The 16,850-nt window shown below is 36.3% G+C and overlaps 2 protein-coding genes across 9 annotated transcripts; both read right to left on the bottom strand.

The window, feature by feature from the left end:
* Window positions 1-387: 387 nt before the first annotated feature.
* LOC17895250 (putative F-box protein At3g16210) lies at window positions 388-1,320 on the bottom strand. Its single transcript, XM_006301787.1, has one exon. It carries the CDS (start codon window positions 1,318-1,320, stop codon window positions 388-390), a length of 933 nt encoding a protein of 310 aa, XP_006301849.1.
* Window positions 1,321-2,060: 740 nt separating this feature from the next.
* On the bottom strand, window positions 2,061-15,215 carry LOC17895120 (methyltransferase-like protein 6). 8 transcript variants are annotated; one of them, XM_023787154.1, is made up of 8 exons: window positions 15,001-15,215; window positions 14,729-14,838; window positions 14,295-14,488; window positions 14,115-14,194; window positions 13,805-13,907; window positions 13,573-13,715; window positions 13,391-13,501; window positions 2,061-2,328 (listed from the first exon to the last, which is right to left on the bottom strand). In XM_023787154.1, the coding sequence occupies exons 1-7, from the start codon at window positions 15,193-15,195 to the stop codon at window positions 13,403-13,405; spliced, it is 924 nt and encodes a 307-aa protein (XP_023642922.1). In that variant the 5' UTR covers window positions 15,196-15,215; the 3' UTR covers window positions 2,061-2,328; window positions 13,391-13,402. The 8 variants fall into 8 exon arrangements, 7 of the variants coding, with proteins under 7 accessions (XP_023642922.1, XP_023642923.1, XP_023642920.1 ...); XM_023787155.1 differs by having other exon boundaries at window positions 13,456-13,501; XM_023787152.1 differs by lacking the exon at window positions 2,061-2,328 and adding an exon at window positions 5,862-7,757 and having other exon boundaries at window positions 13,456-13,501.
* Between the last annotated feature and the right edge of the window lie 1,635 nt (window positions 15,216-16,850).

Genomic DNA, 16,850 nt, shown 5'->3' with positions numbered 1-16,850 from the left:
ATGATCATGGGACCTAATTTCGATTAAGTGCTGTTTTAAAAAATTTATGCCCAAAAGAACTGATTATGCTTTAATCCTTAATTTTTTTTTTATCATTAGTACAAAATAAGTTTATGTGATATATTAATTTGTGAGCATTATCTCTAAACATTACGTAAATGAACTGAAGGAGTTATAAGTTAATCTTCTTAGAGAAAATATCAGATAGTACTTAAAAATCTATAGTTGTTCTTGTTAAAATACATAAACTATACAATTTCTCTTTTCAAATTGAATTAAATAACCATAAGATAATATTTGTCGTAGATTTAATTATAATTAATTACTTACAAGCAATCTATAATCTCCTTAATCTTGAAATGTAATTAGAAATTTTTGTCATACTATTCAATCTGTGACAGTCATACATCTAAACCCATTCAAAGAACTACGAAATGGAACTTCAATAAACTTCATTCTGATCTCGTTATACACCATAACCTTGTCTTCTTCTTTTCCATTACCTTTCACCACTACAAAGAGCTCCTCGTTTCTTGTTATACACGCAAAACCAACATCAAAGTTTTTGTTTCTTGCTAAGCACGCCAAACCAACATCAAACTTTTTGAATCCTTTAACATTTTCCTTCATATTGATACATGGATCAATGTTCCATTGTGTTATCTTCTTGTTTCTTCTTTCCAGACGCCATAAGCAAATGTCATTATCTAGACAAGGGTAATGATCGATAACACATAGCTCTCCTCTTGAAACCCCTAACCATGAACTTAGTTTCGAATCCGTGTACATCGGAGATAAAAGTTCTTGGTACTCTTCCTTGGAGAAATCAAAACACAAGATGGTGTTTTGTCTTTGAGAGGTTTTGTTGTGAGACCGATCTGCTATCCAATACATACAATGGTCTACAACTGTACCGGTTCGGTCATTGAATTTGCAATGAAGAGAAGTATTTTTTACACTTTCTCTCCAAAAGCTTTCTTTAAAAGCATAGATATATGTATTAAAACCATTTACCATCACGATCTTGTAATCATCAGTAACCCGGTCATAACCGAATCCCAAAAGATCTGTGGTTTGGCCCGGTTCAACCATTGGTATTCTCTTGAATTTCTCCAAACCTGGTTTCCATATTGCTAGATCATTGTTGTCTTTAAGGGTCAGACAAATCATTCCACGACAATGAAGAATACATACCGGTTCGGTTTTGGCTGGTAATGTAAAGGGCAAGTTGAGCTTCAACGATGTGGTTTCGTTGAGGTTTAGAAGGTATAAACCATCTGTTTGCAAAGAAATGAGATGTGATGATTTTGGATTTGACATAGGAAACTTGATCAGAAGATGATATATAATATCTTATAACTATGAACGAAAAAGTCAATATATAGATGATTGCTCATTTGTAGTTCTCATGTGTATTGATATGAAAAGTGTGCGTATACAATTAATGCTTTTATTTACCAAGAGCGTGCTTATATACAATTAATGCTTCTAGTTATCAAGGGTGGTTATATACAAGATTTTATCTCACGGTGTACCGCGGGGCAAACGTTTTTATGTATTATTTTTAAATTAAAATTTTTCTAGTATGCATGAATTTGTTAAAAAGAGATTAAGATTGCATAATATCAAACTTAATTAAATCAGTTTGATTCGACATATTTTATAATGGCGTTGTTAAAAATAATATGTATAAAGTAGTAACTCGTTTTGAAGTATAAAGTTAATGATATTTCAATCTATATTAACCTGTGTATTTGATATTGAGTATGATTCAAATCCGTCTCGTCATACAACCCGTGTATAAATATTTTTTTTAAAACAAATAAAAATAGTAATAGTTGCTTTCATATGTCCTTCATACAACAATTTCATCTGCTCGATTACAAGTGCTCGATCACATGCTCGATGGTAAGCATTCTCAGGTCATGTGGTCCATCGTGTGGTGTGGTCGAGCACCTGTCTTGATTCCATCTGCTCGATCACTTGCTCGGTCGTTTGGTGCATCGTGGATGTGGTCGAATGGTACAAATATTTTTCCTCACTTGGCTTAGTCCAGAGAATCATCTCAATCATTTCCTTAGCTCAACTGGACTTCGAATCACATGTTCTTAAACACAGATGAAAGATCATCATAAAGATGCAAAACAAAGTGTAAAAGTTCTAAAACATAAGAAACAAGAACTAAACCAAGAGAAACAATCACTTGCTCGGTCGTTTGGTGCATCGTGTGGTGTGGTCGAATGGTACAAATCTTCTTCTTCACTTGTTTTAGTCCAAAGTTTCTTCTCTATCACTTCTTTAGGTCAATTGGACTTCGGATCACATGTTCTTAAACACAAATGTAAGATCATCATAAAGATGCAAAACAAAGTGTAAAAGCTTTAAAACATAAGAAACAAGAACTAAACCAAGTGAAACAAAGGATAAATGCAATGCAAAACCAACTAAAATACAGAGATATCAACTCTCCCCAAACTTATTCTTTGCTTGGCCTCAAGCAATCAAGCAAGTTCTAAGCTAAGAGAGAAATTTAAAAGTGGGGTCTCAAAACCTAAAGCTTGCTTAATAGAGTAGTTAAAATCAAAGTACAAGTTATTAATTCTATGATGCAAGGTGACATAACTCTACTTAAAGACTTTAGACAAGCTTATCACATATGAAATTGATTATATCTTTTAGCCTACCCATGCATTCAGATCTACCATTCCTTTGGACATTCATTAAACAAGAACATCAATCTAATTATGCAATGATTATAAACTCATTTGGCTTGGGGAAAATGGAGGTCTGTTTTAGAGAAGGGTTTTCAAATCGGATTACGGTTCTCTAAGAAATGGATTGAACTTTTGGGAGAAGTCTATCGGTAATGACCAACATACGCATACAAGAATAGAACCTTGTATACCCAAAACCTTGGGAGAAGGCTAAACGTACTCGATTTCTCCATCTTCAATACTAGGTTCGCGAGATCTTTGTGTGATCTTGGTTCCAACATCAATTTGATGCCCGATCAGTTACTCTCAGCCTAGGTATGAAAGATTTCACAACAACCAAGACCACTCTTGTTTTAGCTGACCGCTCTGTCCGCATTCTCGATGGTCTTTTAGAAGATGCTCTTGTCTGAACTGGAGAATGCATGATTCCTGCTGATTTTGTCGTTCTTGAGTATGGTAAAGAACCTAAGGATCCTCTTATCCTTGGGAGATCCTTCTTGGCTACTGCTGGAGCTTTGATAGATGTGAAGAATGGACTACACATGGGGATGACTTTTGAATTGGATAAGCTAGTAAAGCAACCCACGATTGATGGACATACGTTGATGAGCATATGATCACAGAGATACACCTGTCTGACCCTCTAAAGAGAGTTGATTACTCGAGTATTTAACCCGATAACTTAACCGAAAGGAAGTCTAAGCATGATCGATCACAGGGAACAAAGATACTCTTAAAAATTTGCGAGACTCGTTTTTAGCTAAAGCGAAAAGGTTATTTATTTGGTTTTCAGAATTGTAAATAAAAAATGCAAATAAAAGAGATTAAACTTATAAATTAAAGACATTGGGCAGCAGGGTATTTCAAAGAACAATCTAGTGAATAAAAGCAACAAGGATTCATACATGAAGAACCATTTTTAAACATGAACAAAAATTCAGATTAATTCTCTCTCAAGGCATTAATCACTAAATTCAACTACTCAATTACTAAACTCTCATTTGTAATTTGCTAGTTAAATTCGCATTATCGAATAGTTTCATTAAGTTCACGATACATTCTAACATCATGTAACGTCCCGATCGTCACCTCTCTAGTGGTCCCCATGTTCACCACCACCCCATGGGCCCACCTCTTTTAATGGGCCTCACGTCCTCTCACTAGGCCCATGAGCACATTAATATACGATGGTCGGTTAGCTATGTCTGGGAGACTTAAATAATTGTTTACCGACCCTACAAATCACCACATGATATTTCTTTGTGTTTTGGCCTCACTCACAGTTCCGACAACTACTTCCCGAAAGGTCACCCATCCTTTGACTACTCCAGTATAAGCACGCTAAATTGTAGAGTTTTCTCAGGACCTTTGACCGAAAAGATAAGTGCACTTTGGTGACATAGGTGGTCAAATCAATTCATTTAAACCTCTCCGCAACCGAGGTTTCACATATCAACTCTCGCAGGCTAGAAATAAAATACTTAGTTAATACTCATTCAGGCATTGCATCAAACATCTCTGAAACAAATAAAAGCCTAAGTTCTAAAACAGGGTGATCAATCCTATTATAGCATTGGAAACATATAAATTGAAGAGCCATAGAATAAGAATCCATTAAAGCAATCAATCCACTAATTCATTGAATCTTCTACTTTGAACTCTAAAACCCAATTAAGAAACTATTCACACATAGAAAATGAAATATAATAAATCATAGATGAAGAAAACATGATGAAATTGCATAAACAATAAGAAATGGTTTAGAAATCTCCTCCAAATTGTCAAAGAGGATGAATTCTTCTCCCAAACATTGTTTAGAAAGCAAAGAACAATGTTTAGAACTGAGAAAATGAAGGATAGTTGCTAAAAAGTCGAGCCTAGGGTATAAAAATAATAGGAGATGAGTTGGATCTGAGTCAAAATACGAGTCAGAGGTAAGGGATCGATCTGTCCGGGTGTGGACCGATCGGTCTGGCACTCTCAGGTTTCAATTCTGCATCTGCTTCAACTACTCGTCAGAATGACATGTCTTCGCGAAATCGATTGTAACTCTTTAATGCACCGTTAGATTTCATTGAAATCACTTGCAAACGAAAGCTAACGTTTATCGCCATGTTGTGTCAAAATATTAGAAAGATCTAACGGTGGAAATTCGTCCATCTGATCCCAAACATCTGACACTTCTACATGAATCTACATCTCCAAATATGTGTTTGCATCACAAAAAGACTCATTTTATTCCAAAACAACCTAAAACCTGTTTAAGACTCTATAATAGACTAAAAGACTCTAATAACACACTTTTACTCAATAAAAGTTATAAAATGAAAGAGAACATCTGAATAACTTAACCTTTTAAGATTCATTAGCAGTTGCATGCACTCTCACAAAGGGGATATCGAACACGTTATGGTCAAGGTGTAAATGTCGTTTCAAGTGGCTCAGTTGTTTAAGATTCAAAAAGAACAAATGGATGCAAATAATTATGCATAATCACAGTGAGACACAGACCAATTAGGAGGTACATAACTTCCTTCAACTCAAATCACCCTAACCTTATTGAATCCCAAGCAAAATCGGATTACCTTAACCAATTCGAACCCCAAGCAAATCATAAGTATAAAATTAATCCAAAACAATTACTTCTCCTTTCCCGTTTTTTCTCTTTCTTTGGAGTGGAACAAGTTCTCGTCTCACAAACTACATCAACAAACTCAATCATGAAAGCTCAGCACAAGCTCAACAATATAACCATAAAAGCTTAATGTCAATCATCCCAAATAACTACAACTACAATCCTAATTAAAGGAAACCTATGTCGGTCTGTATACTCCGTAATTTTTGCACATGAATGCACATGAAAGCATGGATAGGGTTAAAGGTGTGGTACTAGACTAAAGATGAGTCTAGCCATTCATAGTTTACAAAAAGTGGTAAAACAACGCGGATTAAACTCTGAATGTATTATCCATTACATGATTACCAACCCCATAAGTGAGATATAACAAGTTAAAATTAAGTTCAAATAAGCAAGGTTAAGCTCAAATAATCCAAATTTCGAAGTGAGGGATTATACGAGTGATCTAGTCATAAATTTTCCTAAAGTTCCAAGTTATCCTTAAACAATGCTAAATGGTCCAAAGGCAACGAAATCAAGCAAGGTGAAATTCCCTAAGAAAAGCTCATAGTTCTCATACAACATTTTGACTTAATAAAACAGACACGATTTGACTCAATAAAACAAACTGACAGACTCAAGAAAACATCAAAATGAAACATAAAAAGAGCAAACTGCATCAGTAGACTAATGACACCTCCCCCAGACTTATTTCACACTGTCTCGGTGTGAGAATATATCCAAAAGAAGCGTCGGACTGGCTCAAAGAGAAGCAAAATAAAGAAAAGAAAAATGGTATATAACAAGGAAAATAGAGAGTGTTACGCTGCTCAGTGGTGACGTGGTGGACTCTCACTAGAGCTGTGAGCCTGGCCTGGCTCCCTCCTGCTTCTGCTGAGACGATCGTCTGTAGGACGTGCAGCTGTACCACTCGGGCCAGTAGTATCCTGACTATGCTTGCGGCAGTTCTCCTGTCCAATGGCTAGCCCAGGTGTGGTCTGAGCTTCTGTGGCTTCTTCTTCTACGTCTGCTGAGCTATGATCTGCTGTCAAAACCGTCATCCTCTGAATCCTCTCCCTGTGTACGTGAACCAGAAGCACAAGAATAGGGTCTAATCTTCATCATCGCTCTCCACATCCGGCGCATCATAGAGTATATAATCTTCTGAGACTCAACAACCCACTGCAATTGTGCAGACATATCTCCAGGTGGAGGTGTAGGCTGTAGCTGGTATCGTCCAGGACTGTGAGGGAGGAGCCTGTGAGGCTGAGGAGAATAATCATGTGAGGGGTCCTCCTCGTCGATCTCATCATCACTAGCCATTGCTGCCCGTGCAGGCAGGGAAACTCGTGTAGATCGTCTGCGTCGAGTAGGTACAGGAGCAGCTGTCTGAGCAGGGTTGGGAATCAAATAATCAGAACTAGGGAGAAACACCAAGTTATCCCGAGAGAGAAGCACAATGATAGCTGGACTGTGGAGGTTACAGTACAATGGTAGTCCTTGAAGATCCCAAAACTTGTTAACGTATCTCTTGACCAGAATATGACAATGCATCAAGTAATCTATGTCCATTCGCACTATGTTCTCATTCACTTCTGAGGTAGACAAATCAATACAACAATGAATGAATAAAGGGGTGAAAAAGGTACCCATGATCAGCTGCTTAGGAGGGTTGAGCTTCACTTTCACAAACATCTCGCACATAATGGCTGCATAATTCGCTGTAAGCGTAACGGGGACGTTGTATTCTTCCAACAGATGTCTAAGTCCATGAAATAGCATCCACATCTCATCATCCCGAACTGAGCCTGACTCAGCCTTGAAGAAAATGGCGTTGCTGATGATCTTGACAAAAATGCGGAGATTCGGATTGCGGATGGCAGTAATCTTTGCACCCTTGGACGTGTACTGTCCCTGACCAATCAAACCCCAGAAATTACTTGAGTCTTGTCGAGGAAAGCGTGTGAAACGAACATCATCCCCCTTGGGAAAGTCATAGACCTCACAAAACTCAAAGAGTGACATAGAAAAGTGCTTCTTGTTCAAGAAAAATGTGAGCGTTCCCTCTCTCGCCACTGGGTCTTGAGGATCACTGTAACAAAGACGACATGTGGCTAAGAACTCCTTCAGTAATTTGGGATATGTGAAGTGTTCCAGGCTCCAAGCTTTCCCAAGGCCTATGGTCTGAAACAATGTCTCTGCATCTTCAAGTAGTCCAAGGGAGCTCAGAGCGTCTCGACAACCACATCTAGTGGGATGAACTTCGACCGAGCTCAGAGCGGCCAAACAGTTAGTGTCAATGGAATCCTATTTCTTCGTGATAGGCCGAGTATTCGGGTTTACACTCGTGGTACTTTGTCCTCGGCTTGATCCAGCAGACTTTGTCCTCGGCTTGATCCAGCAGTATCCCTTGTTCGCCCCATCACCTACAAAACAAGAGAGTTGGCATCATGAACCAGTTTCCAACTTGCATCCAATAAAATTAAGCTCAAAATCCCAATTATTTCAACAATTAAGCTTAAAAACTCAACTAATCAAACAATTAAACACAATTGGGAATATGATAATGCAAGAGTGAGCTAGTGTTACTTAGTTATAAGCATAGCACAAGAATCCAGCCACAAATCCATGAAAATCGAATTCCTCATCAAATTTAAAGTTCATACCCGATTTTGCACAAAAGTAAAAAAATCAAACTCTCAAATTTCCAATAATTAGCAATCAAGCACCATAAACAAGCTTCCCAACCTAGTATAGACTAGAATCCAACAGAATTTCACCATTCAACACAAAGAAGCTAGAAAATTTGGAGTTTTAGAGACAAACCATGCAAAATTCGGACTGTAAATAGGGAATTTCAAACTCATACATTTGTAGATCGACCAAAACACCACCACCAACAGAAAGAAAGAGGGCAAAAGTCGAGTGGTTTAGAGCCAAAAATCGTCCAAATCCGTTAAGAATCGAGAGAGTTATGAAGATTTTTCAATTTTGGCTTCAAAGTGTTCTTCAAGAGGAAGAAGAAGACCAAAATCGAATTGTAATGTGAAATAGTTCTTGAAATCTCGATTTTTAAGGGTTTTAACCGGTTTAGATTGGTTTAGTTTAATTTTTTTTTTAAACCGGTTTAGATTGATTTTAAAAGTTTAGGCCGATCAAACAATGATGTTTCATGCTGCTTTTTAGTTTTCTATGTGCATGAAAAGAGATCCGATCGGTCCCTCTAACGACCGATCGATCCATTCGGTTCTGAAAAACCCGGCAGCAACCGACCGATCGGTTGTTTCTTTGGATCGATCGGTCATTCATCGCTTCAAGATCCGTAGAGTCGAATCGATCGGTCCATACATGGATCGATCGACCCATTTGGTTCTTTAAAACCTGGCAGCAGCCGACCGGTTAAAACCCTTAAAAATCAATCTAAACCGGTTTAAAATTTTTGTTTAAACTAAACCAATCTAAACCGGTTAAAACCCTTAAAAATCGAGATTTCAAGAGCTATTTCACATTACAATTCGATTTTGGTCTTCTTCTTCCTCTTGAAGAACACTTTGAACCCAAAATTGAAATCTTCATAACTCTCTCGATACTTAACGGATTTGGACGATTTTTGGCTCTAAACCACTCGATTTTTTGCCCTCTTTCTGTTGGTGGGGTGTTTTGGTCGATCTACAAAGGTATGAGTTCAAAATTCCCCATTTACAGTCCAAATTTTGCATGGTTTGTCTCTAAAACTCCAAATTTCTAGCTTCTTTGTGTTGAATGGTGAAATTCTGTTGGATTCTAGTCTATACTAGGTTGGGAAGCTTGTTTATGGTGCTTGATTGCTAATTATTGGAAATTTGAGAGTTTGATTTTTTTACTTTTGTGCAAAATCGGGTATGAACTTTAAATTTGATGAGGAATTCGATTTTCATGGATTTGTGGCTGGATTCTTGTGCTATGCTTATAACTAAGTAACACTAGCTCACTCTTGCATTATCATATTCCCAATTGTGTTTAATTGTTTGATTAATTGAGTTTTAAGCTTAATTGTTGAAATAATTGGGATTTGGAGCTTAATTGTGCTTAATTTTGTTGGATTGCAAGTTAGAAACTGGTTCATGATGCCAACTCTCTTGTTTTGTAGGTGATGGGGCGAACAAGGGATACTGCTGGATCAAGCCGAGGACAAAGTACCACGAGTGTAAACCCGAATACTCGGCCTATCACGAAGAAATTTGATTCCATTGACACTAACTGTTTGGCCGCTCTGAGCTCAGTAGAAGTTCATCCCACTAGATGTGGTTGTCGAGACGCTCTGAGCTCCCTTGGACTACTTGAAGATGTAGAGACATTGTTTCAGACCATAGGCCTTGGGAAAGCTTGGAGCCTGGAACACTTCACATATCCCAAATTACTGAAGGAGTTCTTAGCCACATGTCGTCTTCGTTATAGTGATCCTCAAGACCCAGTGGCGAGTGAGGGAACGCTCACATTCTTCTTGAACAAGAAGCACTTTTCTATGTCACTCTTTGAGTTTTGTGAGGTCTATCACTTTCCCAGGGGGGATGATGTTCGTTTCACACGCTTTCCTCGATAAGACTCAAGTGATTTCTGGGGTTTGATTGGTCAGGGACAGTACACGTCCAGGGGTGCAAAGATTACTGCCATCCGCAATCCGGTTCTCTGCATTTGTGTCAAGATCATCAGCAACGCCATTTTCTTCAAGGCTGAGTCAGGCTCAATTCGGGATGATGAGATATGGATGCTATTTCATGGAGTTAGACATCTGTTGGAAGAATACAACGTCCCCGTTACACTTACAGCGAATTATGCAGCCATTCTGTGCGAGATGTTTGTGAAAGTGAAGCTCAACCCTCCTAAGCAGCTGTTCATGGGTACCTTTCTCACCCCTTTGTTCATTCATTGTGGTATTGATTTGTCTACCGCAGAAGTGAATGAGAACATAGTGCGAGTGGACATAGATTACTTGATGCATAGTCATATTCTGGGCAAGAGATACGTTAACAAATTTTGGGATCTTCAAGGACTACCATTGTACTGTAACCTCCCCAGTCCAGCTATCACTGTGCTTCTCTCTCATGAGAACTTGGTGTTTCTCCCTAGTTCTGAACATTTGATTCCCAACCCTGCTTAGATAGCTGCCCTCGTACCTACTCGACGCAGAGGATCTACACGAGTTTCCCAGCCTGCACAGGCAGCAGTGGCTAGTGATGATGAGATCGACGAGGAGGACCCCTCACAGGATTATTCTACTCAGCCTCACAGGCTCCTCCCTCACAGTCCTGGACGATACCGGCTACAGTCTACACCTCCACCTAGAGATATATCTGAACAGTTGCAGTAGGTTGTTGAGTCTCACAAGACTAACAACTCTATGATGCGCCGGATGTGGAGAGCGATGATGAAGATTAGACCATGTTCTTGTGCTTCTGGTTCACGTACATAGGGAGAGGATTCAGAGGATGACGGTTCTGAGGCTTCAGCAGATCAAAGCTCAGCAGACGCAGAAGAATAAGCCACAAAAGCTCAGACCAAACCTGGACTAGCCATTGGACAGGAGAACCGCCGCAAGCATAGTCAGGATACTACTGGCCCGAGTGGTACAGCTGCACGCCCTGCAGACGACCGTCTCAGCAGAAGCAGGAGGGAGCCAGGCCAGGCTCACAGCTCTAGTGAGAGTCCACCACGTCACCACTGAGCAGCGTAACACTCTCTATTTTCCTTGTTATATACCATTTTTCTTTTCTTTATTTTGCTTTTCTTTGAGTCAGTCCGACGCTTCTTTTGGATTTATTCTCACACCAGGACGGTGTGAAATAAGTCTGGGGGAGGTGTCATTAGTCTACAAATGCAATTTGCTCTTCTTATGTTTCATTTTGATGTTTTCTTGAGTTTGTCAGTTTGTTTTATCGAGTCAAATCGTGTATGTTTTATTGAGTCAAAATGCTGTATGAGAACTATAAGCTTTTCTTAGGGAATTGCACCTTGCTTGATTTCGTTGCCTTGGGACCATTTAGCATTGTTTAAGGATAACTTGTAACTTTAGGAAAATTCATGACTAGATCACTCGTATAATCCCTCACTTCGAAATTTGGATGATTTGAGCTTAACCTTGCTTATTTGAACTTAATCTTGACTTGTTATATCTCACTTAGGGGGTTGGTAATCATGTAATGGATAATACATTCAGAGTTTAATCCGCGTTGATATACGACTCTTTGTAAACTCTGAATGGCTTGACTCATCTTTAGTCTAGTACCACACCTTTAGCCCTATCCATGTTTCAAACTACATGCGTTCTTGTGTCATTGTCATCATGTGCATTCATGTGCAAAAACTACGGAGTATACAGACCGGCATAGCTTTCCTTTAGCTAGGATTGTAATTGTAGTTGTTTGGGATGATTGACATTGAGTTCTTGTGGTTATATTGTCATATTTATGAGCATGTGCTGTTAGCGATCATGATTGAGCTTTGTTGATGCAGTTTGTGAGACGAGAACCGGTTCCACTCCCCCGTAAAAAAAAACAAAAAAAAAGAGAAAGGAGAAAGAATGGAATCGGAAAAGTCGATAAGTCTTTGGTTGTATTTGAAAAGCATCTATAATACTTATGACTTGTTTGGGGTTTGATTTGGTTAAGGTGATCCGAGTTAGAAGAAAGTTATGTACCTCCCAATTGGTCTGTGTCTCACTATGATTTTGCATAATGATTTGCATCCATTCATATTACTGCTGAACCTTAAACACTTGAACCACATAAAAAAGCCACATAAGAAAGCCTTTACACCTAGACCATAACGTGTTCGATATCCCCTTTGTGAGAGTGCACGAAACTGCTAATGAATGTTAAAAGGTTAAGTTATCTGATTCTGAAGTTCTTTGTAATTTAGGGATCTCATGATGTCATGGTGAAGTACATTATTGTACAGTTTGATATGAACTTTTTGATAGTGGTTTGCAGGCAACTGATTAAGAGCATGATCCCAAAAGAATATGTGAGTTCTCGCGTTTTCAAACCTCTTCTCTTGGTTTAGATTTTTGTTTTGCTTGAGGGCAAGCAAGAATCTAAGTCGGGGAGAGTTGATATACAGTGTTTTAAGAGAGTCTTTCACCCTTTCTTTGATGTCTATGTTTGAATTCCTTATCGCTTTTATTTGTTATTCATTGATTCTCTGAAAATACCCTGCTGCCCAATGCCTTTAATTCATAAGTTTAATCATAGTTTCTTTTTGCATTTTATTTACAAACTGAAAAATCAAACAACAAGTCTTTTCCGATTTAGCTAAGAATGAGTTTCGCAAATCTTTAGTGTACCATTGCTCCTTGTGATCGATCCCGCATATACTTTACTTCGGTTAAGTTATCGGGTTAAATACTCGAGTAACCAATCACCTAGAATTCAGATATTAGGATAATTGGACACCAAGGTATGTACAAAAAGATAACCTAAAAAAATTATTTTTGCAAATCTCCCTAAATTTTTGGATAAAAATAAACTATGAAATATATATTTCGTTTTTGGATATGAAATACATAATTTAAAAATTATCTTTTATTAGATCTCTTTAAAAAAATTTGGACAAAATAAAATATTAGATATGAAATATTCAAACTATAACAAAAACATATTTGGATAACATGAAATATGAAATACATATTTTAATTAAAAATGTAAGTAATGTACAATGAAATATTACTAACAAATAATATTTTTTTTTGAATAAACTAATAAATAATTTTTAAAAAATAAAATTCAAATTAATTTCATGTCATTAATGCTTTAATAATTAATAAAAATAAATAAGGTTAAAATTGAAATATTTTTTTGTTAAGATTTGTAAGTAGGTAAATGGCAATATTTAATTTATTTGGGTATTAAATTACATGTTTTAATTAATATATGTACTATTCTTACAAGCAAAAAAAACTAAGTATTAAACGTCCAAATAAAATATTGATCAAGTATTTTAGGCTTTTTCCCCTTTTCAAATAGCAAGATAAAGTTATTTCATAAAGTTGTAAAGTTCTATATTGGACTAGACTAGAACTTGCCTTTCAACTTGTTTAAAATGGCTTTTCGAACTTCCCATGAACCCAAACTCGGTACATGTTCTTACCCTTTCTACGATTTACTGCTTTGACACAACAATTTTCAAGCTCCACCTGCACACGAGAATCAAAATATTAGAGTAGATACTCCAGCCACAACAAAGAACACGTACAAGAAGGCTTACCTCAATGAATCCAGCATCCGTAAATAGTTTCCTGACAGTGTCAAGACAAAAGAAATAGGAAAGGGTTCCATCTGACCGCACATATTGCCTGAAACCTATAAGTTTCTCTGGCTCAAACCGCAGCATCGTCATGTCATATAACCCTGAATATATTAGTCAAAGTGTTTAACCAGAGCATAACACATGTAAGGAAACTCTTAAATGTGACCTTTTATGCTGATTCAACAATTACCGTAATCTCTGAATAAGAGCAGACCACCAGGTTTTAGCACAGCAAAACATTCCTTGATAGCTCTCGGCATTCTTTCTTTAGGCACTGCTGACAATGTAAAAATCTGACATAACATAGTGCAAAAAGCTGAGTTTTAGTTAATAATATTAACATAGCTAAGAATCAGATTATAGCACATGAAAGACATAATTTTCGTCATAAACTTAGTTTAACATCTATCTTGTCACTACAATTACAAAATTCCTGAGATGACTCACTAATCTAGTTCCACTCCATAGGTACTTTAATTATATGAGCGATGTTCACATACCAGAGTGACAAAATCCACCCCACCAATGCAACGGTCATTCAATGAACATTTGTAATTCACCCGCATCCCCTCGCTCCCTTCTTCAAAACATGTAAAAGAGATCAGAGTGCATCTTTTGCAGGATGAATTAGTGAATTAGTGTCTGAGAAAAACTGATTTCGAATGGAAAGAGACTAAAACCTGAATGGTTAAGCATAAAGTTGCCTCGACAACGATCACACGCCACCCAATCTGGGAACTCAGACATTGAAAAGTCACAGCAGAACGAATGAAAGTTCTCAGCTGTATCAATAGCAAGATCAATGTTCTCTTTAGTTCTAACAAGAGCCTCACTGCTACAATCACAAGCGTATACAGTAATGTTCTTGTTTCCACTGCAGAAAATCAAAAACAACAAATACAAGTACATAAGAATAACAATAAGATAGACAATTCAACAAATCTACCACATAAACATTACTCCAACTTCGGGTAAACAAACATCTAAGACTCTGTATATAAACGTATATCCTTCGCGTCTTCTTGAGCTCAAGAAACACTTAACTCTAGATTAACCAATACACAACAATCTATACAAAGAGACACTGCAAGTAAAGATCGAAAAGAGTTTATACCGCAAAATCGGAAGCACGGTACTGCCATTACCACAACCAACTTCCAAAAGATTTGAATTCTCTCCACAAGAAACCAACTCAGGAAACTCCTTTAACAGATACCTTCTTTCCTACATGAAAGACGAATCTAAAACATCTCAATCTCAATATTCTACATCATTCTTCCAAAAATCTCAATCTCAAATCTCAATATCAAATCTCAAATCTCAATCTTCAAATTGATTCTGGAATCAGAAACTAATCGGTGAAATTGAGGAGTGTGGTGGTGGTACCTTGAAGAATTTGCCGGAGGAGTGACGGGAGTGAAACTTTTGCCATGGATGCGGATCTTGGAGATATTTTTGTGAATCGTTGTTGTGTTGTTGTTGGTGGTGGAGGTGGTGGGAGAGAGAAGGATCGTTCTCGACTATGTTCTTCAAAAAGTCCCATTCGAAATCTTTGGAGTGATACTCTGCTGCTTCCTCCATCGTTGATTCCAAAGTGTCTTTCTCTTTTGAGGGTTTCTTTCTTTTGAGGTAAATGTACGTACCGGGATTTTAACCACACTGAACCGGGAATTTTAGATAACCAGCTAATACGGTTTTGATTGAAAGGTTCTTTGTTAACTTTTGAGGAAAACGTAGTCAATTCAGCTTTTGATTCGGTTTGGTTTCCAAAATTGATGGCTTGGTATTGTTTGATTTTTTTTTTCGGATTCAGATTTTTAGTCAGATATATTTTCTTGGTTAAGTTCAGATTGGAATTCAGTTTTTCTTGGTTTGTCTAACCATTATAAAGTTTTTATTAAAGTTGGTTTAAATTTTGACTGTAATAACTAGGATTTACCCATGGTGTACCACGGGTCCATAATTTAATATATTTGTTTAGTTGTTCATTTTCGTAGTTGGTTTATATAGTCTATTTTTGCACGTGTTTATTTCATTTAATTTTACATAATTTTATGAATTTGTATTATAAGTAGATTCATAAATATATGTGGTCAACACGCGGTACACCGCAGAATAATTTTGTTGTAAAACAAATTATATTTCAACTTAACCCGTAAAAATATTTTATTATATACAACCCGTAAGAAAAATATAATCCTATTTATGTAAACTCAAATCCGTCCAATCATATTTATGTACAATATTATGGGGGAATTTCAAAAATACCCTTTTCCAATAACATTTTTTAAAAATACCCCTCTAATTTTATCAAAAAGTCACTATAAATTTTAAAATTTATCAAAAAATATGTGTAAGCTTATATTTATAGACACAAATTATCTTTATATGTGTGTAAATTTATAAATATATATTTCATAAATACATTTTAAAACCTTTTTTATTTAAAAACCTTTTAAAAATTATTTAAAAACCTTATAAAAACTTTGTAAACCTTATAAAAACCATATAAAACCTTCTAAAACCTTATAAATGCCGTTTAGAACCTTTTAAAACCTTTTAAATATTTGGATTTAGTTACGCAGTAGTAAAGATGATCTTGATGTACCTTATCAACCATATAAAAATTTATAATTTTTCATATTTAAAAAGTGGTATTTTTGAAAATGGATAGAAAAGAGGGGTATTTTTAAAAAGGTGTACACCAAAAGGGGTATTTCTCAAAAATTCTCATTATTATATTTTAAAAAATTTAGAGTTTAAATTAAGTGTTATAATATTAGGGCATTAGTAAGAGTTTCTATAATATATTAAACCTTTCTAAGAGTATCTTATCCCTACTATAATAAAAGAGAAGTACAAATGCTTCTTGGGTCGGGTTTTAAAAAAAAATTAACCCGGAATTTTTCAGTATTGGATCTTACTAAAAATTTAAGGATATTAAATACCAGTTTCCATATATATTATTTCGAAATTTACCAAATTAAACCATCAATATCGGTTTGGGAAAGTACATTAATCTTAATTTGTTTAAGGAAAAATACATTAATGTATGATTTTGTATATTGGTTTAACAAATTAACCTAAAAATCAGAAATATAAATTAAATATAAAATAATCATTATCAAATTATCCATAATATTTCAAAACAAAATCTTCCTTAAATATCCTATATTGATATTTGGATGTATAGTTTTCTCCTACATTAACTATGATCTTCACATCAGTTACGGGAT

Source organism: Capsella rubella, unplaced genomic scaffold, assembly GCF_000375325.1.
Source record: "Capsella rubella cultivar Monte Gargano unplaced genomic scaffold, Caprub1_0 scaffold_2, whole genome shotgun sequence".
Classification (NCBI taxonomy): domain Eukaryota; kingdom Viridiplantae; phylum Streptophyta; class Magnoliopsida; order Brassicales; family Brassicaceae; genus Capsella; species Capsella rubella.
The sequence above is the reverse complement of the archived record's forward strand: the minus strand, read 5'-3'. Positions and strand labels throughout refer to the sequence as shown.